Source organism: Urtica dioica, chromosome 9 (genome assembly GCF_054948205.1).
Source record: "Urtica dioica subsp. dioica isolate 48M chromosome 9, U.dioica_male_clone48M_v1_H2, whole genome shotgun sequence".
In the NCBI taxonomy this organism is placed as follows: domain Eukaryota; kingdom Viridiplantae; phylum Streptophyta; class Magnoliopsida; order Rosales; family Urticaceae; genus Urtica; species Urtica dioica.
The window spans coordinates 26,251,964-26,275,860 of NC_142764.1; the positions used below are offsets into that span (position 1 = coordinate 26,251,964).

The following is a 23,897-nucleotide window of genomic DNA, read 5'->3' on the forward strand; positions in this document are numbered from 1 at the left end:
AATCGACAAGTCTTAAACCCAAACATCAAATTATAAATTACATCCAAGTATTTTTCCGTACCTTCTAGAAATTCAAATTTGGGTTCCAAAGACTTACTTTTTTTTTTTTTTTTTTTGCATATGCAGAGAGAAATTAAGATGAAAGTCTTTTTGAAGCTTGGCCCACAGAAGAAAAAAAATGCTTATCCATGTTGTGGTATATCTTATTTATTATGCATTCACATACAACTAAACGAAAGGGAAATTTGGCTTCATAGCGTTGCTAACAAGCAGGGATAGACTTTTCTTCTCGACTGAGACCCCATAATGGCATAACATGTGCCATATTATCAACTCGTCTGTCATATCTGTATAAATGCAAGAGAGCCTCTCTTTGTAATTGAACAATTATTAGCTCATTAGAGAAATATCATACACTAAAATAGCTTCCACAGCAACTTTGGTCGTTGCCATTTTCTCTGTTCTCTTCGTTGGGGCGTTCGGTCAGCTTTCTCCGACATTTTACGACGAAAGTTGCCCCAGCGCGAGCAGCATCGTCCGTGGTGTCATCGAAGGAGCTCTGTTGACTGATCCGCGAATCACAGCCAGTCTCATTCGCCTCCATTTCCATGACTGCTTTGTCCAAGTATCAACTCCTCTAATCAATTAACCGCTTACCTCTTTTAGTTTTCTTGCTTTTTGTCAAATGATATAATATTATATTTTGATATCTTGCTTGAAGGGAACACCCTGCTTGGCGGTTAAATATATATTTTTTACTAAATTTTTCCAGTGTTATATAATACAAGTATTGTCTTGGTATAAGCAGACCAGACATGTATAGAGTAACAAGTTCAAAAGGTTCGTAATTAACAACACATTTTAAAATTTTCAAGTTTTACTTGCTATTTTTTTCTTCGCAAATATGGTCAAAAATTAAATCGTTGATTCTTTGTGTGTTTCGTCTATGAAGTTATTTCGTATATCAAACTGATAAAAATGTTCTGCTCAAAATAAACAAAAAACTGATAAAATTGAAGAATTACAAACTTGAAATTATGGATTCATAAGGTGAGAGGGTATGAGATTTGGATTTGAAGTTGAGTGAATTATTATGGGTCATGAGGTTTTTTTTTCCTTTGAACAAGAGTCTTGTTTATTTTTCTCTAATTAGATTTGGCAAAAAAAAAAAAAAATACAGCTATATCTATGGTTAAGCTAATTCTACAACTAAGATTAAACTGAGTTGTGATTGGAGCGTCATCTCTAACACCTAACACTTATAGGCTCGAAGCGTGCAAAGATATAAAACTCCTCTCGGCATAGAGAATACATTGGAAACAACTGGCCCTAGCTAATTAGAATCTCACGGCGTTGAAGAATGAATAATAATAATAAAAATATAAAATATAGCATGAACTGTTTTATAAATGATTAGATAATTTAATTATACTAAAAATTTGACACATAAATCAAAATGACCACGTGCCTATGCCTAGTTCTCCTTTAAACATATTGAATTTTTTTTTTTTTTTTTTTTGAGGGAAAACCAGTCCTTGGGGAAAACATATTGAAATTCAATAATAACAATAAACAACAAATCCGACTATAAAAGTGTAACGGTAGGAACATTGAGAAGTTGTAGGAAAATATTCATAACAAAATTTAAAAAAAAAAAAAAAACATAATCCTCCCTTGAACCAAGTTTAATCTATATGCTTAAAGCCTTAAACTACTCTAATAAATATCACGGGTATATGTATAATAGGCCGTATTAACTATTAAGTGAAGTGGGGTTCATGGACAGTTGTCGAGGACCATTCATTTTTTAATCTCTACTTGGCTAAGACTATGGAACTCAATATACATTCAGCGAATAGTGAGTGGTCTCCTTTTTCTTTTGAGAACTAACATCAGTGATCCAATATTGACTAAATCTTCATACACTTTCAAGACTCCCGGATATCTGATTATAATTCGACAAGTTTGAGACTGACATTTATTTGTTTTATTTTATATTTACACTCTTATTACTTTGCAAAGTAGTGTTTTTGCCACTTGTCCCATTTCTATAATAAGTGCTAACAGACGACTTTTCCAGTCTTAATCCTAAGTTCTATCAACTTCATTTTCGTTTCCTTGTTTGGGCTTTCTAACAAATTATAGTAATGCGTCAGATGATAAAGCCACTACCGGTGCAGATAAGTTTATACAAATTATCCTCTTGTCAACCAAGAAAATGCCAAATTAATTATGCACGCATAGTCTACGACTTACTTAGTCAACTAAAATTATTGGTTTTATATTCCGATCACTTTTGCAACTCCATCTGAGTTGCTATTATTCACTTAATTCAATCACCATAGAAAGGCATATTATTCATAATCATCATATATTTATTTCATCATGGGGATATCATATGTGAAGCTGGGCATACACATAGTTGTATTGATGAGAGTGACACTCGCAGCGGCGGAATCAGGGAAAGCAAAAAACCTAACAGAAAACTGCTCAGAAGACCACGCTCACTGCGGCGACGTCAAAATCTCATACCCTTTTGGCTTCACTCAAAGTTGCTCTCTCGGACCCAACTTCCTCGTCACTTGCAACAAATCCTCCGAGCCATACAAAGCCTATCTGGAAGCGGGAAGCTACGTGGCCGTCATCCAAAACGTCCGGCTCCGCAGCGCCGAGCTCGAGATTCTTCAGCCCCACGTGGCCAAAATATGCCCCGGCTCGTCCGACGCGATAAAAAACCCAAACTATACGGCTTCGTTCCCGCCGAATCTCACGATCTCCGAGTCCAAGAACGAGCTCTTCTCCGTCGGCTGCGATGCCACCGCGACGCTCGAGGGTTTCGCCGCCGAGACGAGGCTCACGGCGAGTTCCGGGTCCGGGTGCCGGAGCGGGGGGAAATCGATCGGCCGGGCGGATATTCCGATGGGGCTCAGAAACTTTACCGTGTCACTGACCGGCGATCGCTTCGCTGGCCCGGACCGGCCGTGCAGTTTCGGTTTCGTGGCCTCCACGGCCGGGTTCGATAATTTGTCGAGGACCAACAATGGTTTTGAGGCGGCGATGGTTCCGATGGTGGTCGAGTGGTCCGTCGGTGACGTGGGGTGTGACGTGGCGGTGAAGCTTGATGATTACGCTTGCTTGGGTAACAACAGCAAGTGTGTTGACTCTCCGACTGGGATCGGCTACGTTTGTCAGTGCTTGCCTGGTTTTGATGGGAATCCATACTATCCTGATGGCTGTCTAGGTAATTATATAATAATTATATATGAACAAATTCTCTTGGCCGGCTCGGTGGCCATAGCCAAATACTTTTTTTTTTTTTTTTTTTGAGGTTTTTACAAAATAAAATACTTTAATCGTCTAAATAATTGGTTAAAATACTTGGTAGAACTATGTATATATATCTTGTTAATTTATATTCCTACCAATATTAGCATGTGATTTTTTTTAGGAACAAATTATTTATTTTCTAACTGCGTATATATATGCCTACAATGAGACAGATTCAGCTTCTTTTTTTTTTTTTTTTTTTTTTTTTTTGGGTTAAAGCATGAATAAAAAGTATTGTATGATATTGAATATATATGAAGAAACATGAAATGATTGTTTTTTTTTAATGTTTTTATAAATTAATACGATATCTAATACATACGAATGTTATAATTTTAAATACTAAAAGTCTTAAAAATTAGTCAGAATTAAAATAATCATACAGGCGGTGGGTTGATTAAGTAGTAAATACTAAAACCATGTATTATAGTAGAATGTGTTAAACAAACGGTATAAACTGTTTATACACACACACACACACACACACACACACACATATATATATATATATATATATATATATATATATATATATATATACACACACACACAAGTACAACTGAATGAAAGTATAAGTAAATAGTAAAATAATTTCTTTTAACAAATTATATAATATGTAGATTTATAATTTAAATTTCTATCTAGATTTTGTAACATATATATTTGTATAATAAAATTAATGCATATATATATATATTATATATATAATTCAAAGAAAACTTCATATAAAAAAAAATAATAATAAATAAAAGAATAAAATCTAATACAACAAGTGTTGGTTCTGTAGCGTGCGGAAATAATTGCCCAAGTGATTCTCCACTTCAAGGCGAACAAAAGAATCACCACCAAAAAACCAAAAAAGATATCGTGATTGGAGTTACCGTGTCGGCATTATTTCTCATCACGGTGGTGTTAGGAATTCTTTGGAGGACGAAATATAGGAGAACAACAACAAGGGAAACAGGTCTTTAAAAATAATGAATTATTTGAATAAAATCGTAATCGTCCATTTTCAACATGAAAAACAATATATATGTAATATGACAAGGCTTATAATTTTTTTGGAACAGAGTTGAGAGGGATGGGCGTGCAAACCGGTGTGTTCACCTACGCGCAAATTAAAACTGCGACCAATAACTTCAATCTCGCTAATAAAATCGGCGAAGGCGGTTTCGGACCCGTTCACAAGGTACATGTCCGAAAATATCTCTCTTGGGAAAATTCCACAAAAACCACTCAAATACTTCTAATTTTCAAAAAAAAAAAATTGTAATTTTCATATGATTTTTCCTTTAGTAGTAACTGAAAAAAAAAGTGAAATGAAACGGTAAACATTGCAACTAGAATAAAATAAATAACTAAAATAAAAATGTAAAATGATTGCGGAATATAATTTGATATTATTAGTATAAGAATGCGAAATAAGATATTTTTATAGTTTGTTTTAAAATAAAGTAGTCGGATAATTTTCACTCTTTTTTTTTTTTACTCATAAGAAGATGAATATATAACTGATGATTTCGGAATGAGAATTGTGAGGATAAAAAAAATGGATATTCTTCTTAATGAGAACGAATTGAATTCTTATTAGATTGATTGTGATTCTCATTAAGTCGATAGATGCATTGCATTTGCTTAACTGAAATTATAACAACTAACAAATCATTAACTAATTACAATCCACTTGCATAAGCCTTCTCAAATGGCAAGTGAACTCTCTTCTTGATTGACGTGAACTACTACAGGGTACAATGCGTGACGGTACTATAATCGCAGTGAAGCAACTCTCGTCGAGATCAAAGCAAGGAAACCGAGAATTCGTGACCGAGATAGGCTTGGTTTCGGGGCTCAAACACCCGAATCTTGTAACATTGTATGGATGCTGTATCGATAAAAACAAGTTGTTTCTAGTCTACGAGTACATGGAAAACAATAGTCTTGCCCGGTGCTTGTTCTGTGAGTCTAATAATTATCAATAGCTAATAGTAATACTAATTTTAAGATCATCAATCTTTTTCTAACTATATTCAATTCTTACTCCAGATAAAGAACAACTGATCTTAGACTGGTCTTTGAGGAAGAAGATTTGTATAGGAGTCGCGAAAGGTCTGGCTTTCTTGCACGAGGGATCGGTGCTTAAGGTAGTCCATAGAGACATCAAAGCCACCAATATACTACTCGATAAGGACTTTGGCGCAAAGATCGCGGACTTTGGTTTGGCCAAGCTCAACGAGGATGAGAACACTCACATGAGCACCAGAATCACCGGGACCGTGTGAGTATAAGTTTTAGTAGTATCATTGGTTCCAAGATTTTATTTTGTTTTTTTTATCTTATTTTATTTTTCTGTAGTGGATACATGTCTCCAGAGTACGCGCAATGGGGTCACCTAACCTTCAAAGCAGACGTCTATAGTTTTGGTGTTGTCGCACTGGAAATCGTTGCTGGGAAAAGCAACATGAAATTCCAATCTATAAACACAAATTGCATTTGCCTTGTAGATCAGGTAACACCGCATTTATTACTAACACCAACGAAAAAAAGTAGCGAAATAAATTGCATTTTTGTGCCACTTTTATGTGTTTTTTCCTTTCATGTAGGTTTCATTTGAAACCCGGAAAATAGGTGAGGAAGGAAAATGAAACGACCCCTCCTATGTTCTGTGTTTTATTTGTAAGGGAAAAAATAGGAAGAAAAATGCATATCTAACGAGGGCATTCCATTTTCCATGAAAAATTTGGTGGAAAATGTTATTTATCCAAATATTTACATGTAGCGCTCACGTTTGTTTGTGTCTATTTTCTCACTTTCTTTCTCTCTTATTTTTCATGAGTTTTAATTACACAACATGTAATTTTGATTTTTCTTTTATTTTCCTTTCCATTTGCCTTTTTCCCTCATATTTTACTCTCTTTTATTTTTCTGGATTAAACAGAGCCATAAAAATATCTAAAACTAGCAAGCCGTTGGAACAAAATGTGACAGTTATTAATAATGATCATTCCCTGCAACTCTCTCTCTCTCTCTCTCTATATATATATATATATATATATATATATATATATATACGTGAGATTGATTTAAAGTCGTTTTACAGGCCCTTGATATGCAGCAGAATGGAGGCAATTTATTGGAATTGGTGGACCCAAATTTTGGCTGGGATTTAGACGAGAACGAGGCCCTTCTAGTGATCAAAGTCGCGTTGATGTGCGTAAATCATTCACCGACGCTGAGGCCTACAATGTCCGAAGTAGTAATCATGCTCGAGAAAGGAATTGATTCTGTTTGTAAACCGATGATCGGCGATCGACACAGAAGCGTTGACGGTCAAAATATGGCGGACGTAAGGGACTCATGGGATCAGGCTGTGGGACGGAACCCGGAAGAAGAGTCTCAAAGTATCATTCGATCAAAAGATATTATCACAATTAGTCCGGAAGCATCTTGTTCACCACCTCCCAAGGATCTCTATCCAATTGATTAATTAGCGATGTATAGTTACTTGTATACTAAATGTGGAATATATATATTTAGGTTGGAAGATGGTTCTGACGTCTGTGCCTCTAGTGCCATTTCTATGTTGGAAGTTATCGTTGTTATGCCGTCTTTTCTTTATGGTAAAAACGACGCCTCAATTGCAAAAACGACGTTACAATATAAAAGGACAATTTGGTCAAATGCTAAAAATACACATGACTAAAAACAAGCGACAAGCGAATTTGGGACAAGCGACAAGCGAATTTTCAACAAACGATAAGCGACAAGCGAATTTTCAACAAGCGACAAGCGAATTTTCAACAAGTGACAAGCGAATTTTCAACAAGCGGCATGTTTTCCCTATAAATAGCTCACTCACACAAATCAAAAGGGAATTCACAACTGAGAATCCTCTGAACTTTCAGTTTTTCTCTCAACCCCAGAATTCTCTCAGCCAAATACTCTCCCAACTTCAAAATTATCCCGGATCATAAACAAAGACCGAGAGCCACCTCTCGACGGGAGGAAGAAAAACAAAAATCCAATAATCCACTCACATAGCAAACACACTCACCCTGAACTACGTCATGACCTGATCCCGCCAAGCGGGTACGTAGGCAGCTCACGAAGAGCACAGTCACACCCCCCACCCTCCAGGCGAGCTAGAGCTCCAAGCGGGCTTGGCCTCCAGGCGAGCTAGACCTCCACGCAGGATCGACCTCCAGGCGAGCTCGACCTCCAGGCAGGCTCGATCTCCAGGCAGGATCGACCTCCAGGCGAGCTCGACCTCCAGGCAGGATCGACCTCCAGGCGAGCTAGACCTCCAGGCAGGATCGACCTCCAGGCGAGCTAGACCTCCAGGCAGGATCGACCTCCAGGCAGGATCGACCTCCAGGCGAGCTCGACCTCCAGGCAGGATCGACCTCCAGACGAGCTCGACCTCCAGGCAGGCTCGATCTCCAGGCGAGCTCGACCTCCAGGCAGGCTCGACCTCCAGGCAGGCTCGACCTCCAGGCGAGCTCGACCTCCAGGCAGGCTCGACCTCCAGGCAGGGTCGATCTCCAGGCCAGGTTCGACCCCCAGGCGAGCTCGACCCCCAGGCGAGCTCGACCTCCAGGCGGGCTACGAAGAACGCATTCCCGACGAAGAAGAAGGCAAAGCATTATTTCCCTCTTTGCGATTCTAAGATCCTCTGAAGCTCTTGGACGCTTTGGGCTTTGTCCCGAACTTCCTTGAGCCCTTTGGACTCTCGAAAAGTAATTTGGGCCGATCCAATACTAGGCACATGACTATTCCAGGCACACCACATGTCCTCAAATGTTAAATCCAAAAAACGGCTTAACATTTTGGCGCTAGAAGGAGGGGATCTCGAGAATAACCACGAGCTCTCCACCGGCAAACTCACTTCCTCCACAGAAGATCACAAAACTCACGTACAACAAATGGCTAGCCACCTAGCTATCTTCGAGGGCGGCGCCCCTCCGGCGGGAAGCATCGCATTCAACACTCGGGCCCGAGCCCGCCAAGCCCAAGAGAACGACGCCCCTCGAGAGGAATCTCTCCCCGCACTCGTTCAAGGCGACCGAGACGCAAGATTGGAGCGAATCGAGACAAGTATCTTTCGTCTCGCCGGCGTTGTCGCGAGACTCGGAGGCCAAGACACCCTCATCAACGACGTCTTCGACAAGCAAGACATACCAGAGTATATCCCGTTGGGACCGGAAATTGAAGACTCGGATCAAATCCCCGACGACAACCCCGAAGGCGAAGCACCCGAACCCCTTCAAGAAGAAAGCGATGACGTCCCCGATCCGAGCATTCAGGACATCAGCCACAACCACCTCAAAGGAGCACGATGAGTTCATGACCATCACCGACGCCGTCAGGCTAGCCGAGCGATGGTCGAGCCAAGGCCACGAAACCACCCAGCCGCCTCACAAAGCTCTCGCTCCTTCGTCGAGGCTAGAACGGATCGGTCGCGTCCGTCCACCTTCGATCTCCGAGGCCACGAAGAGGACATGGCGGCTAGCGGCGATACTCGAAGGTTCGCACCACCAAGACGCATCCATAACCCGAGACCCAGGACCTACCATGACCAAGACCAAATGCAACAACTAAACGCTCGATGGGAGATTCCACGGAATCCCCACCCCCCGACGTACCCCCGAGCGGCAATGAGACCGATCCCGACCGATCCAACTCCACCACACATTGCGCCTCTCGACCAGGCGTCTAACGAGAGAGGACGCACGACAAGACTTGCCCCCGCGGTAACCCCCACTAACAATACGGATGTGATGACACTCTTCCAAAAGTTTAGGGACGAAGTGCAAGACATCAGAGCAACCCAAACATTGACGCCAGACGTCCGCAACATGATGGAAGACGCTGCGTCTCCATTCACCACGAATATCCTCGCAGAGGATTTTAAGCACGACTTCCTTCTACCACGCATCCTTGCTTATGATGGAAAGGCTGACCCACTTTGTCACATACAGCAGTACCAGATGTGGATGAAAGTGGGGAGACACTCAATGGCGATCATGTGTCAGGCTTTTTGCCTCACCTTGAGCGGCCCTGCCTACCAATGGTTCCTCAAGCTAAGGCCCAGAACCATTCGATCTTTCGAGGAGCTGCAACAAAACTTTCTTGCCCGCTTCAGCGGCTCTAGAGAGAGAAAGCTGGGGAAGAGCCACCTCCGGACAGTCAGGCAGAGGAGAAGCGAATCTCTGCGCGAATACTTGTCACGTTTCACTGAGGAGTCAAACAGAGTTGACAAGTTCGAAGATGGCGACGCCATTTCGGTGATTCTCGACGGACTCCTACTTGGCGACTTCCTCAATTCCTTGATCAAGAAAGAGCCAAAGACAAGACCGAGCTCACGGCCCGAGCCGGGAAATACATCACTCTAGAAGAGTTTGTCCAGATCCGAAGGACAAGCGACCAAGGAAATCGCCGAAGGGAGGACGAAGAGTCCGACGACTGGAAAAGGAAAAAGGCGCGTGCCGACAATTCCGGACGACCTCATGCTAATTCAAAGAGTCTGTTGGTGGAAAAATTTCGAGACCACTCGAATTTCACTCCGCTGAACGCCCCGCCTGAGAGGATCCTCGCGTTAACTCGCGACAAGTTTACCGACCCCGCGTCTCTAAAAAGCGATCCCGCTAAACGAGACCGGTCCAAGTACTGTGAGTTTCACCAGTGTTACGGACATGTGACCTCTGGATGCATCGATTTGAAGAGACAAATCGAGTCCTTAATCCGAGGAGGAGAACTAAAAGAGTTCGTTCTTAAAATGGTCAACAACTCTGAAGCCTAGACAAGCCGACACGGCAAAGCAGTCGACAAGGGGAACAATGAGAATGAAGCTCAAAGGGCAAGAGCTCCTCTCAACGTTGTCACCTAAAAGTTAGAAGCCGCCCAGGCAAGAGCAAGACCCGCATAATTACGATCGGACTCCACTTAATCTACGTTTTTATCACCATCTTTTTGTGTCTGATCACATGTAATCCCCGCGAAGGGAAACCTTTTGTAATCCACCCAGTGGAAATACTTATATCAATGATAAAATGATCCAAAAATCCCGACCCCCGTGGTTTAGGGTCGCTCGATCTTCGTGATCGAGTCGCTTAACGCCCCCGTGGCTCCGAAAATCCCGACCCCCGTGGTGTAGGGTCGCTCGATCCCCGTGCTCGAGTCGCTTAAGGCCCCCGTGGCTCCGAAAATCCCGACCCCCGTGGTTTAGGGTCGCTCTATCCCCGTGATCGAGTCGCTTAAGGCCCCCGTGGCTCCGAAAATCCCGACCCCCGTGGTTTAGGGTCGTTCGATCCCCGTGATCGAGTCGCTTAAGGCCCCCGTGGCTCCGAAAATCCCGACCCCCGTGGTTTAGGGTCGTTCGATCCCCGTGATCGAGTCGCTTAAGGCCCCCGTGGCTCCGAAAATCCTGACCCCCGTGGTTTAGGGTCGTTCGATCCCCGTGATCGAGTCGCTTAAGGCCCCCGTGGCTCCGAAAATCCCGACCCCCGTGGTTTAGGGTCGTTCGATCCCCGTGATCGAGTCGCTTAAGGCCCCCGTGGCTCCAAAAATCTCGAACCCCGTGGTTTAGGATCGCTCGATCCCCGTGATCGAGTCGCTTAAGGCCCCCGTGGCTCCGAAAATCCCGATCCCCGTGGTTTAGGGTCGCTCGATCCCCGTGATCGAGTCGCTTAAGGCCCCCGTGGCTCCGAAAATCCCGACCCCCGTGGTTTAGGGTCGCTCGATCCCCGTGATCGAGTCGCTTAAGGCCTCTGTGGCTCCGAAAATCCCGACCCCCGTGGATTAGGGTCGCCTGATTCCTGGGATCAAGTCGCTAATAGCCCCTATGGCTCCGAAATCAACGACGGGCTCAAAGTTCAGACGACCACCCACCAAGGCCATTGCCAAAAAGACAAGGAAAAACTACCTCCAAACAATTAAATTTCTCGCACGACAAGTCGCACGAGAAACTGGGGGGTTAATGTTATGCCGTCTTTTCCTTATGTTAAAAACGACGCCTCAATTGCAAAAATGACGTTACAATATAAAAGGACAATTTAGTCAAATGCTAAAAATACGCATGACTAAAAACAAGCGACAAGCGAATTTGGGACAAGCGACAAGCGAATTTTCAACAAGCGACAAGCGAATTTTCAACAAGCGGCATGTTTTCCCTATAAATAGCTCACTCACACAAATCAAAAGGGAATTCACAACTGAGAATCCTCTGAACTTTCAGTTTTTCTCTCAACCCCAGAATTCTCTCAGCCAAATACTCTCCCAACTTCAAAATTATCCCGGATCATAAACAAAGACCGAGAGCCACCTCTCGACGGGAGGAAGAAAAACAAAAATCCAATAATCCACTCACATAGCAAACACACTCACCCTGAACTACGTCATGACCTGATCCCGCCAAGCGGGTACGTAGGCAGCTCACGAAGAGCACAGTCACACCCCCCACCCTCCAGGCGAGCTAGAGCTCCAAGCGGGCTCGACCTCCAGGCGAGCTAGACCTCCACGCAGGATCGACCTCCAGGCGAGCTCGACCTCCAGGCAGGCTCGATCTCCAGGCAGGATCGACCTCCAGGCGAGCTCGACCTCCAGGCAGGATCGACCTCCAGGCGAGCTAGACCTCCAGGCAGGATCGACCTCCAGGCGAGCTTGACCTCCAGGCAGGCTCAATCTCCAGGCAGGATCGACCTCCAGGCGAGCTCGACCTCCAGGTAGGATCGACCTCCAGACGAGCTCGACCTCCAGGCAGGCTCGATCTCCAGGCGAGCTCGACCTCCAGGCAGGCTCGACCTCCAGGCAGGCTCGACCTCCAGGCGAGCTCGACCTCCAGGCAGGCTCGACCTCCAGGCAGGGTCGATCTCCAGGCCAGGTTCGACCCCCAGGCGAGCTCGACCCCCAGGCGAGCTCGACCTCCAGGCGGGCTACGAAGAACGCATTCCCGACGAAGAAGAAGGCAAAGCATTATTTCCCTCTTTGCGATTCTAAGATCCTCTGAAGCTCTTGGACGCTTTGGGCTTTGTCCCGAACTTCCTTGAGCCCTTTGGACTCTCGAAAAGTAATTTGGGCCGATCCAATACTAGGCACATGACTATTCCAGGCACACCACATGTCCTCAAATGTTAAATCCAAAAAACGGCTTAACATTTTGGCGCTAGAAGGAGGGGATCTCGAGAATAACCACGAGCTCTCCACCGGCAAACTCACTTCCTCCACGGAAGATCACAAAACTCACGTACAACAAATGGCTAGCCACCTAGCTATCTTCGAGGGCGGCGCCCCTCCGGCGGGAAGCATCGCATTCAACACTCGGGCCCGAGCCCGCCAAGCCCAAGAGAACGACGCCCCTCGAGAGGAATCTCTCCCCGCACTCGTTCAAGGCGACCGAGACGCAAGATTGGAGCGAATCGAGACAAGTATCTTTCGTCTCGCCGGCGTTGTCGCGAGACTCGGAGGCCAAGACACCCTCATCAACGACGTCTTCGACGAGCAAGACATACCAGAGTATATCCCGTTGGGACCGGAAATTGAAGACTCGGATCAAATCCCCGACGACAACCCCGAAGGCGAAGCACCCGAACCCCTTCAAGAAGAAAGCGATGACGTCCCCGATCCGAGCATTCAGGACATCAGCCACAACCACCTCAAAGGAGCACGATGAGTTCATGACCATCACCGACGCCGTCAGGCTAGCCGAGCGATGGTCGAGCCAAGGCCACGAAACCACCCAGCCGCCTCACAAAGCTCTCGCTCCTTCGTCGAGGCTAGAACGGATCGGTCGCGTCCGTCCACCTTCGATCTCCGAGGCCACGAAGAGGACATGGCGGCTAGCGGCGATACTCGAAGGTTCGCACCACCAAGACGCATCCATAACCCGAGACCCAGGACCCACCATGACCAAGACCAAAGGCAACAACTAAACGCTCGATGGGAGATTCCACAGAATCCCCACCCCCCGACGAACCCCCGAGCGGCAATGAGACCGATCCCGACCGATCTAACTCCACCACACATTGCGCCTCTCGACCAGGCGTCTAACGAGAGAGGACACACGACAAGATTTGCCCCCGCGGTAACCCCCACTAACAATACGGACGTGATGACACTCTTCCAAAAGTTTAGGGACGAAGTGCAAGACATCAGAGCAACCCAAACATTGTCGCCAGACGTCCGCAACATGATGGAAGACGCTGCGTCTCCATTCACCACGAATATCCTCGCAGAGGATTTTAAGCACGACTTCCTTCTACCACGCATCCCTGTTTATGATGGAAAGGCTGACCCACTTTGTCACATACAGCAGTACCAGATGTGGATGAAAGTGGGGAGACACTCAATGGCGATCATGTGTCAGGCTCGACCTCCAGGCAGGGTCGACCTCCAGGCCAGGTTCGACCCCCAAGCGAGCTCGACCTCCAGGCGAGTTCGACCCCCAAGCGAGCTCGACCTCCAGGCGGGCTACGAAGAACGCATTCCCGACGAAGAAGAAGGCAAAGCATTATTTCCCTCTTTGCGATTCTAAGATCCTCTGAAGCTCTTGGACGCTTTGGGCTTTGTCCCGAACTTCCTTGAGCCCTTTGGACTCTCGAAAAGTAATTTGGGCCGATCCAATACTAGGCACGTGACTATTCCAGGCACACCACATGTCCTCAAATGTTAAATCCAAAAAACGGCTTAACAATCGTGATTCGTTAGGGCAGATAATAGAATCCTAAACTATTTACATTCTACAAAAACACGGGCAATAGACATATATAATTTCTAATTTCAATGATGACTTCTAATTAAAAGCAACAATAAGACTAATTATGCGGTTTAGAATTACTTACAATTAATCCCGGTATTTGAGGATTCCACATTGTCTAACAGATCTTCATGTTTCTCGCGTTCTTTGTGATAGATCAACACCAAATCGCCCTTCAGATGCACAAGTATGATAGCGTGGGCCAACTCTATTACCTCACAATTATTCCAACGAGATGTTAGAATAATTTTGTGGGCTAACTCTATTACCTCATAATTATTCCAACGAGATGCTAGAATAATTTATTATCTTTTCGGGAATGATATAGTGCAGAATTTTCTCTATGGGAAGAGAGAAAAATTCATCCACCTTGCTAATTATAGAATATAGCTTGGTTTGAATATTTTCTTAAAACCTTAGTATATTTATAGCTTTTCAACTTAATAGAATAAAGGGAAATCAAATATTTATTATTCTAATTTTATCTGATCTTATTCCTTAGTACTAATAGAATAAAGGAAATAGAATATCTTAATAACTAATATAATATAGTATATTAATTCTTTATCAGTATATATGATATATTATTATAGGAGTAGAACATTAATACTTAATATATCCAAGCCAAAAAAATTCAAATTCATTTATTCATATAAACGTCACTAACCCTAGCCACTTTCTCTCTCCCAAAATTTCAAGACTCGAGCTTTTAATCTTCGGTGTCGTTGCCTCCCCTGGAAGACAGAGATTCTAATTGTCTTGACCAATAGAGAACTCTCGATCTTGGGGAAGGTACCTTTTATTTTTATTTTATTTTTCATGTTTTACTTTTTCCAGACTTATTAGATCTGGTTTTGTACCGCCCGATCTTTAATTGGAGGGATTAGTTTCTTCATATCTTAATTTCAGATCTAAGGTATGATTTTCTCTGGGCGTGGATCTCTGTCAGACAAGAAATCTAAAACTGCAATCTGCTAGGGCGAAGATTGGGGTTTTCGCTCGTGATTCGTATAGTAATCTGATAATGATTGATTATCTGCATAGATGGGTAATCCACATGTTATTTTGTTATATTTATGATCGCTTGTGATCCACATTTCATCTTTTTCATGTAGAAAGTTTTGAATTCTTTTACACTATTGTAATCTAAATTTTTGGCTTTTATCAACATATTCTCTTAAAGAGCTTTTTATCAACAACAAAAAAATTGAATATATCCAAGATATTCTAATATATAATGTTAAACTAAATATTTTCTGAACCATATATTACATTTAATATATTATTTCATAAGAGAACCCAAATTGCTCATTGGGTTTTACCCAACAAAATTTCAAGGCCCATAATCCCTTTTTCAACTTTTTTTTTTAAATAAATAAATAAAAAAACGACAACTGTTTTAAAATCTTAAACACAAATACTAACAATCTGAATTCTGAACTACGTACACATCTAAACATTTTTTTCGTCCGTTCTAGAGATTCAAAATTGGGTTCCAAAGACGGAATGATTACTTGTTTTATTTGCTTTGCACAAGCAGAGATAAATGAAAATAAAAGTCTTTTCAAAACTTGGCCCACAGGAGAAAAAAAAAATGCTTATCCATATTGTGGTATATCTTATTTATTATGCATTCACATACAACTAAACGAAAGATGTTTTGGCGTTACTAACAAGCCATAGACTTTTCTTCTTGACCGAGACCCCAATAATACATAACATGTGCCAAATTAACTTGTCTATCACATCTATATAAAATTATTAATGCAAGAGCCTCTCTTTGTAATTGAACAATAATTACCTCATTAGAGAAATATCATACTACAATGGCTTCCACAGCAAATTTAATCGTCGCCATTTTCGCTGCTCTCTTTGTTGGCGCGTTCGCTCAGCTTTCTCCGACATTTTACGATGGAAGTTGTCCCAACGCCAGCAACATCGTCCGTAGTGTCATCGAAGGAGCTCTGCAGACCGATCCTCGAATCACAGCCAGCCTTATTCGCCTCCATTTCCATGACTGCTTTGTCCAAGTATGAACTAGTCCCTCTTTATATATCACTATAATGGAACTACTTACCTTGTTTCCTTGCATTTTGTCAAATAAAATGAAATCTATTTCAATATCTTGCTTAAAGGGAACAACCGGCTTATAGCATATGTAATTTTTACTAAATTTTTCCTGTGCTATAAACATATAAGATAAGTCTGGCCGTGGTATAAGCAGACCGGACATGTCTAGGGTAATAAGTTCAAAAGGTTCGTTTAATGATCCTCAACATATTTTAAATTTTCTATATTTTAGTCATTATCTTTTTTCTTTGCAAGATGGTTAGAAATTTAGTAAAAAGTAGGCCCCAAGTCCGCTTTTGTTACTGTTTTTACTTAATTGACTGCTTGACTAGTTTCATCTCAAAATCGATATCAATTGAACAAAAAGAGTATCTTATGACCTTTTTTTCATGTTTATAAACACTTGGCTCATATCTTAGACGAAATCTCAAAGATTTGTGTGGTTATACATGTTTGAGCTGTATGAGCTTTGATACCATATATGATTCATATCATGATATTTAATCTCGAAGTCGATTGCCAAATAGATGAGTAACTCTTGTCTTTTATAAACACCTGGTATTAAGATTGATATTTTCTTCACAAAAATCATTAATTCTATTTGAAAACTTTCCCTCTTATGTTTAATTTCAAGAAAATTTTGGTAATTAATTAAAGTGTGTCACTGCGATTATACTAAATTAAGTCGATGATTTCAGGGCTGTGACGGATCACTTTTATTGGACAACAGCGACACGATAGTGAGCGAAAAAGCAGCAATTGGAAACAACAACTCAACGAGGGGCTTTGATGTGGTGGACAACATCAAAGCCGCGCTTGAGAGTGCTTGCCCCGGCATGGTCTCCTGCGCCGACATTCTTGCTATTGCATCTGTTCATTCCACCAATTTGGTATATTATATATATATATATATATATATATATATATATATATATATATATATATATATCTTCGCACTTTTTACTTATTTTAAACTATGACATTAGAAGATAGAATATGAAGGTCATATGTTATTTCACATAATATCTTGGCTTACACAACTCAATCCAGCATCGGTCAAAAATATAATGGGATGTGATCTAATCTAACACGAGTAACCAAAAATCAAGATCTTTCATTCAAAAAAAAAAAAAAGTATAAAATACAAATTTTCTAAATTCATCGGCTGAAGACAGTGACTCATTTGATTTTTTTTTTTTGCTCAATCTTTTAAATACTTTTAGTGTTTATTTAGTTTTTACGTAATGACATGAAAGATATTATTTGGAAGCGTTCAAGGAATTTAAGCCACGTAGCACCTTGATACGACCCAAAGCGTAATAAAGTTTGTAGGACAAAACGTGGTATTTATATGAATAGCTACCTATCTTTGTGACAAAGTCTAGCTGACCATTTCAGCAATATCAGTACAGTAAAAAAAAATATGCTTAGATTATCTAGGTTTTACTGCTTTTAAACAAAAGCCTAGCATTCCTTATCTCCCTTACAACAATAGTACTATCCAGTTACGCTCAAATTCAATCAGTTTTGCAAAATGTCTATAGTTGCAAACCTATATACTGGTTATTAAGTTGTTGATATTTAAATATATGTATACTTTTAATTAATTTATACTGTACGGAATCTAGTCAGGAGGTCCCCTTTGGGCGGTCCCATTGGGGAGAAGGGATGGTTTAACAGCAAACTTAACACTGGCCAATGAAGACCTTCCAAGTCCGTTTTCGTCCGTTGATGAACTAAAAGCGAACTTCACGAGACAAGGACTCGATACGACCGATCTAGTTGCTCTTTCCGGTAACTTTACTTACATTTTCTACAGATGCTATCTCTGCAATAAGTTAAATGAAAAAAAAAAAATATATATATATATATATATATTCAATGCAGAACATGAGTATTTGATTGATTCGATGAATTACATTCATGGCTGAAACTTGAAAGCCACAACTGATGATTCCCTTTTTTGGCTTTTGGGTAAGGTAACAGCCACAGGACCCAAAAATTCACGTGTCGGCATATTATAGCAAAACAAAACAATTGATTAATTAGTTGAGACTTGAAACAATAGTTGTACGAATCTAACGTGTGACAGACGTCAGTTCAAACGTCATTATTTATTTTTCTTCTATAAATCAAAAGTCATTATTTGGGTTAAGGTCAATGTAAAATAAGTGAATGAAATAAAATTCAAACAACATTATCGCAAAATGTGAGGATATTTCAAATATCCTAGGCATATTCTTTAATTGTCTACGCCTATAGAAACTGTATTTCAAATATCCAGCAAGTTTCATAATAGGATCTATTTTCTTTTCTTTCTTTGGAAAATTTTGCAAGGTAAGAAACAGTTTAGCAAGTGATCATTTGGCAAATATATGTAGAGTTTAAATATGTGATTAACGGTTCAAAATGAAAGGAACAAAAATTCAATTATTTTCATTTCTATTACTAAGTGCATTATCTCTATTATATATAGCTAGTCAATTATTATTAATAGATCTGTAAAACAATTAAAATTTGTTTAAAATTAGTAAATAGTCAATATATACAAAAAAAATGTGCAATTACAAAATGTCAATAAAATTCAACCCCACCAATATTTTGTTTTACAGCAATAAATTATTTATATAAGTGTCAATTTGACCTTGACTATGATTTGCTAATAAAAATCGGCTATTTTCCAGATCTAAACCTTTATCTTTCTAAGAGACCGTATGGAAATTCACATGATATTTTTCATGTATGGAAATATATGTATAAAATGGTAGATATATGAGGAAAATAAATTTTTTTCATCATGCACATAATCCAAAATGTAGGTCTTGAGTAATATAAATATAAAATCCAAAATATATTTTCATCGTGCAAATTAAATGACCTAAGATATATTATGATTTATGTGCGTGTGTTATACATATGCATGTAGGAGCTCACACGTTTGGAAAGTCTCGATGTGGAGCTTTCAGTCGCAGACTTTTCAACTTCTCAAATACCGGAAATCCCGACCCGACTCTGAACACGACCCTCTTGGAGACCCTTCGGCAGATCTGTCCTCAGGGCGGCGTAGCCCAGGTGGTGACCGATCTTGACCAGACGACCCCGAACGATTTCGACAACAAGTATTTCTCCAACCTCGAACAGCTCAACGGACTCCTCATCTCCGACCAAGTCCTCTTCTCCACCGTCGGCACCGACACCAGACCCATCGTCGACGCCTTCGCCGCCGACCAGACCGCTTTCTTCGACTCCTTCGCTGCCTCGATGATCAAGATGGGAAACATCGGCGTTTTGACCGGCGCTCAAGGAGAGATTAGGGCAAACTGCAGAAGGGTCAACGGAGCTATTACCCGCGTTGTTTCGAACCGTAAGGCTGGTGGTTCAGTGGCTTCGTACTAGTTAGTAGTGTAGTGTGTGTGGTTTTTATTATATAAGTGGATTTATATTATGAATAATCATCATGACATCAGCTTTGCCCGCGCGAGCTCTTCTCAATGCTTTTGTGTGATCGTGCTTTTCATATTTAGTAGCGTCGTGTGTATTACTACTGGAACAATAAAATTGTAACTCTGAATCATTGGTTCTCTGTTCGAATCTGTAATTTTGATGACTATCACCTCTCGATTTTTACCCTTTTGCATCTTTTTACGTTTCTCACGATTAAGTGACTGTTGTTTATATTTTAATTTTTTAATAAGTTACATATATGACGTGAATGAATAAAGATAATTACTGTTTACATATAAATATTATAGTCAACATCAATATGAAAAGTCAATAAAAAGAAGATTTGTGACACTGTTGTCTATGTTATTTCACATAATATATTGGCTTACACAACTCAATCTAGCATCGGTCAAAATATAATGGGATGTGATCTAATCTAACACGAGTAACCAAAAATCAAGATCTTCCATTAATAACATATATATATATATATATATATATATATATATATATATAAAATACAAATTTTCTAAATTCATCGGCTGAAGACAGTGGCTCATTTGATTTTTTTTGCTCAATCTTTTAAATACTTTGTGTTTATTTAGTTTTTACGTAATGACATGAAAGATATTATTTGGAAGCGTTCAAAGAATTTAAGCCACGTAGCACCTTGATGCGACCCAAAGCGTAATAAAGTTTGTAGGACAAAACGTGGTATTTATGAAGTTTATAAAGGTCATATGTTATTTCACATAATATCATGGCTTACACAACTCAATCCTGCATCGGTCAAAAATACAACGGGTTGTGATCTAACGCGAGTGAACAAAAAGTCAAGATCTTTCATAAAAAAAAAAATAATAATAATAATAATAAAATTATACAATACAAATTTTCTAAATTCATCGGCTGAAGTGACTCGTTACTTTTTTTTTTTTTTTGCTCAATCTTTTCAAGAGTTTAGTGTTTATTTAGTTATTACGTAATGACATGGAAGATATTATTTGGAAGCGTAAGGAATTTAAGCCACGTAGCACCGTTAGACGACCCAAAGCGTAATAAAGTTTGTAGGACAAAACGGGTGAATTATTTATGAAGCTGTCTACCTCTCTTTGTGACAAAGTCTAGATGACCATTTCAGCAGTACCGATATGATCAGTAAAAAATAAAAAAAATAAATAAAACTACTACTTAGATTACCTAGGTTTTACTGCTTTAATTACTATATTACAAAAGTCTAGCATTCCTTATCTCCTTTACAACATATCCAATTACGCTCAATTAGTTTTGCAAAATGTCTATGGCTGCAAACCCATACTGGTTATTAAGTCGTTGATATTTAAATATATGTATATACTTTTAATTAATTTATACTGTACGTAATCTAGTCAGGAGGGCGCTCTTGGGCGGTCCCATTGGGAAGAAGGGATGGTTTAACAGCAAACTTAGAGCTGGCGCGTCTAGACCTACCAAATCCGTTTTTATCGGTTGTTGAACTAAAAGAGAACTTCGGGAGACAAAATCTCAGTACTACCGATCTAGTTGCTCTCTCCGGTAATTTCTCTTACATTTTCTACACATGTTATATGTGCAATCTGCAGAACATGAGTATTTGATTGATTCGATGAATTACTTTCATGGCTTAAACTTCAAAGCCACAACTTTGATGATAGCCTTTTTTGGCTTCTGCTGGGTAAGGTAACAGCCACAGGACTAAAAATTCACGTGTCGCTACATTTAGCAAAATAAAACAAACAAAAAAATGATTAATTAGTTGAAATAATAGTTGGACGAATCTAGATACTTTCAAAATTCTGTATAAATTTAATAGTCACTATTTCAGAAAATAGCAATTAGTGACGTGTCTCGTGAGAAAATAAAAAAAATAATGTAAAAAAGAAACAGATATTGAACGTTGAAACGAGGTGTTAACGTGTGAGGACAAAGGGTCGATTCAAACGTCATTATGTTTTTTTCTTCTATAAATCAGACGTCATTATTTGGGCTAAGGTCAATTTAAAATAAGTGAATGAAATAAATTCAAACAACATTATCGCAAAACTTCAGGATATTTCAAAGGGCCCTCTATTTCAAATATCACATTATCGCAAAACTTCAGGATATTTCAAATATCCTAGGAATATTCTTTAATAGTTGCATAGTCAAATCCAGCAATTTTCATAATAGGATCTATCTTTTTTTGTTTCGTTGAAAAAATTTTGCAAGGTAAGAAACTAAAAGTTTTAGCAAGTCATTTGACAAATATATGTAGAATTTGAAATATGTGATTAACGGCTCAAAATAAAAGGAACAACAATTCAATCATTTATATTTCTATTACTAAGTGCGGCTAGTTATTATATAGCTAGCCAATTATAAATAATAGATTTGTAAAGTAATTAAAACTTGTTTAAAATTAGTAAACAGTCAAAATTTACAACAACAAAAAAATGTGCAACTAGCTACAAAACGTCAATAAAATTCGACCCCGCCATTATTGCTTGTGTGTTTACATGCATGCAGGGGCTCACACGTTTGGAAAGTCTCGCTGTGGAGCTTTCCGGGGCAGACTTTTCGACTTCAACAGTACGGGGAATCCCGACCCGACCCTGAACACAACCCTCCTCGAGACCCTTCGGCAGATTTGCCCTCAGGGCGGCGATCCCGTGGTGGTGACTGATCTTGACCAGACGACCCCGAACACCTTCGACAACAAATACTTCTCCAACCTCGAACAGCTCAACGGACTCCTCATCACCGACCAAGTCCTCTTCTCCACCCCCGGCGCCGACACCAGACCCATCGTCGACGCCTTCGCCGCCAACGAAGACGCTTTCTTCGACGCCTTCACGGCCTCGATGATCAAGATGGGAAACATCCGCGTTTTGACCGGCGCTCAGGGAGAGATTAGGGCAAACTGCAGAAGGGTTAACGGAGCTATTGCCCGCGTTGTTTCGAACCGTAAGGCTGGTGGTTCCGTGGCTTCGTACTAAGTGTGTCTGGTTTTTTTTTTTATTATATGAGTGAATGAATTAATAAAATGAATAATCATCAGCTTTGCCTGAGCTTCTTATGCTTTTGTGTGATCGGATCCGCTTTTCGTGCTATCAGTGTGGTGTAACTATATGCCAGCGTGTTTGTAATAATAAGAAAGTTTATTATCTGTGTATTATATAATTACTACTGGTTCAATTCAATGATGCTATATATCTCTTAAAACCAGTTGATTACATAAAATGAAAATTAACCGCCAAGCTTCGATCTACAATCGCCTGTCTCTTAGACTTATTGTCTTCCGTAGGAGCTCCAAGTCTTTGCACCATCACTAACAAAAGGCCTCATTGAATTCCTCTATCTTCAGGACCATGTTTGGGTCCAAAAGCTCTTTATAGTTTAGAGATAAATTCATGTCCACCTCAGCATCTGAAGATGTGGCGTCCATGTCAGCAGAAGAAAGGCCTAGATTGGCCAGGCTGACTGAAGTTTGTGTTAGCAGCTTTAATCTAGATTATTATGATAGTTTATTTGTTTAGTTTATTAAAAAGATTTGTAACTAACTAGACCACTTTAAACATGTAATTTTGAATCTAGCTTATGTTTGACAATTTTTAGGGAAATAGCCAAATGACTTATGTGGCAATAATTAAGGTCTTATTTGCCATTATTTATTTACAAATTCGTCACTTACTCTCTATTATTTTTTTTCAAATAATTTTTTTTCATCAAAACTTCAAAAATTCGTATCTTTCTCATACGAACTCGAAATTGAGTGATTTCAGATCGTACAAATTCGTGGCATCAAGATCTTCAAAAGTAGACCCATTGTGTTTGATGAAAAATTATGTTTAATGCATCATAGTTACGTTTCCATTTATTTTTTTGATAATTTCAAAAATTTCCAGTTATTTCCATATTTAATGTAGTAACGTGATTTTTCTACATCTATGGTATTAAACATGATTTTTCATCAAACACAATAGATCTATTTTTGAAGATCTCGGCGTCACGAATTCGTAGAATTTGGAATCACTTAATTTCGAGTTCATATGAGATAGATATGGTTTTTTGAAGTTTTTATGTAAAAAAAAGTGTAGAAAAAAAGTAGGAGAGAGAAAATTACGAATTTGTTAATAAATAAGAGTAAATCAGACCTTAATTATTGCCACGTAAACCTGTTGGTTATTTCCCTAAAAGTTGTGAAACATAGGCTAAAAACAAAATTCATAATTTCATTTTGACTATTTTGCTACACTGCCCATTATTAAAACGTGGTCAAATATCCCTAAATTTGTGTTAGTATTTTAGTGGT

The 23,897-nt window shown here is 40.2% G+C and overlaps 2 protein-coding genes across 3 annotated transcripts; both read left to right on the plus strand.

The window, feature by feature from the left end:
• The first annotated feature begins 315 nt into the window (after positions 1–315).
• LOC149386278 (putative LRR receptor-like serine/threonine-protein kinase At1g29720) lies at positions 316–6,856 on the plus strand. Its single transcript, XM_089627511.1, has 8 exons — positions 316–625; positions 2,407–3,241; positions 4,115–4,291; positions 4,398–4,516; positions 5,073–5,283; positions 5,371–5,602; positions 5,680–5,833; positions 6,425–6,856. The coding sequence occupies exons 2-8, from the start codon at positions 2,431–2,433 to the stop codon at positions 6,809–6,811; spliced, it is 2,091 nt and encodes a 696-aa protein (XP_089483637.1). The 5' UTR covers positions 316–625; positions 2,407–2,430; the 3' UTR covers positions 6,812–6,856.
• Positions 6,857–15,818: 8,962 nt separating this feature from the next.
• Positions 15,819–22,755, plus strand: LOC149386279 (peroxidase A2-like). 2 transcript variants are annotated; one of them, XM_089627514.1, is made up of 4 exons: positions 15,819–16,104; positions 16,843–17,034; positions 17,773–17,938; positions 19,071–19,734. In XM_089627514.1, exons 1-4 carry the CDS (start codon positions 15,901–15,903, stop codon positions 19,538–19,540), a joined length of 1,032 nt encoding a protein of 343 aa, XP_089483640.1. In that variant the 5' UTR covers positions 15,819–15,900; the 3' UTR covers positions 19,541–19,734. The 2 variants fall into 2 exon arrangements, with proteins under 2 accessions (XP_089483640.1, XP_089483638.1); XM_089627512.1 differs by lacking the exons at positions 17,773–17,938; positions 19,071–19,734 and adding exons at positions 20,977–21,142; positions 22,112–22,755 and having other exon boundaries at positions 15,821–16,104.
• Positions 22,756–23,897: the final 1,142 nt, after the last annotated feature.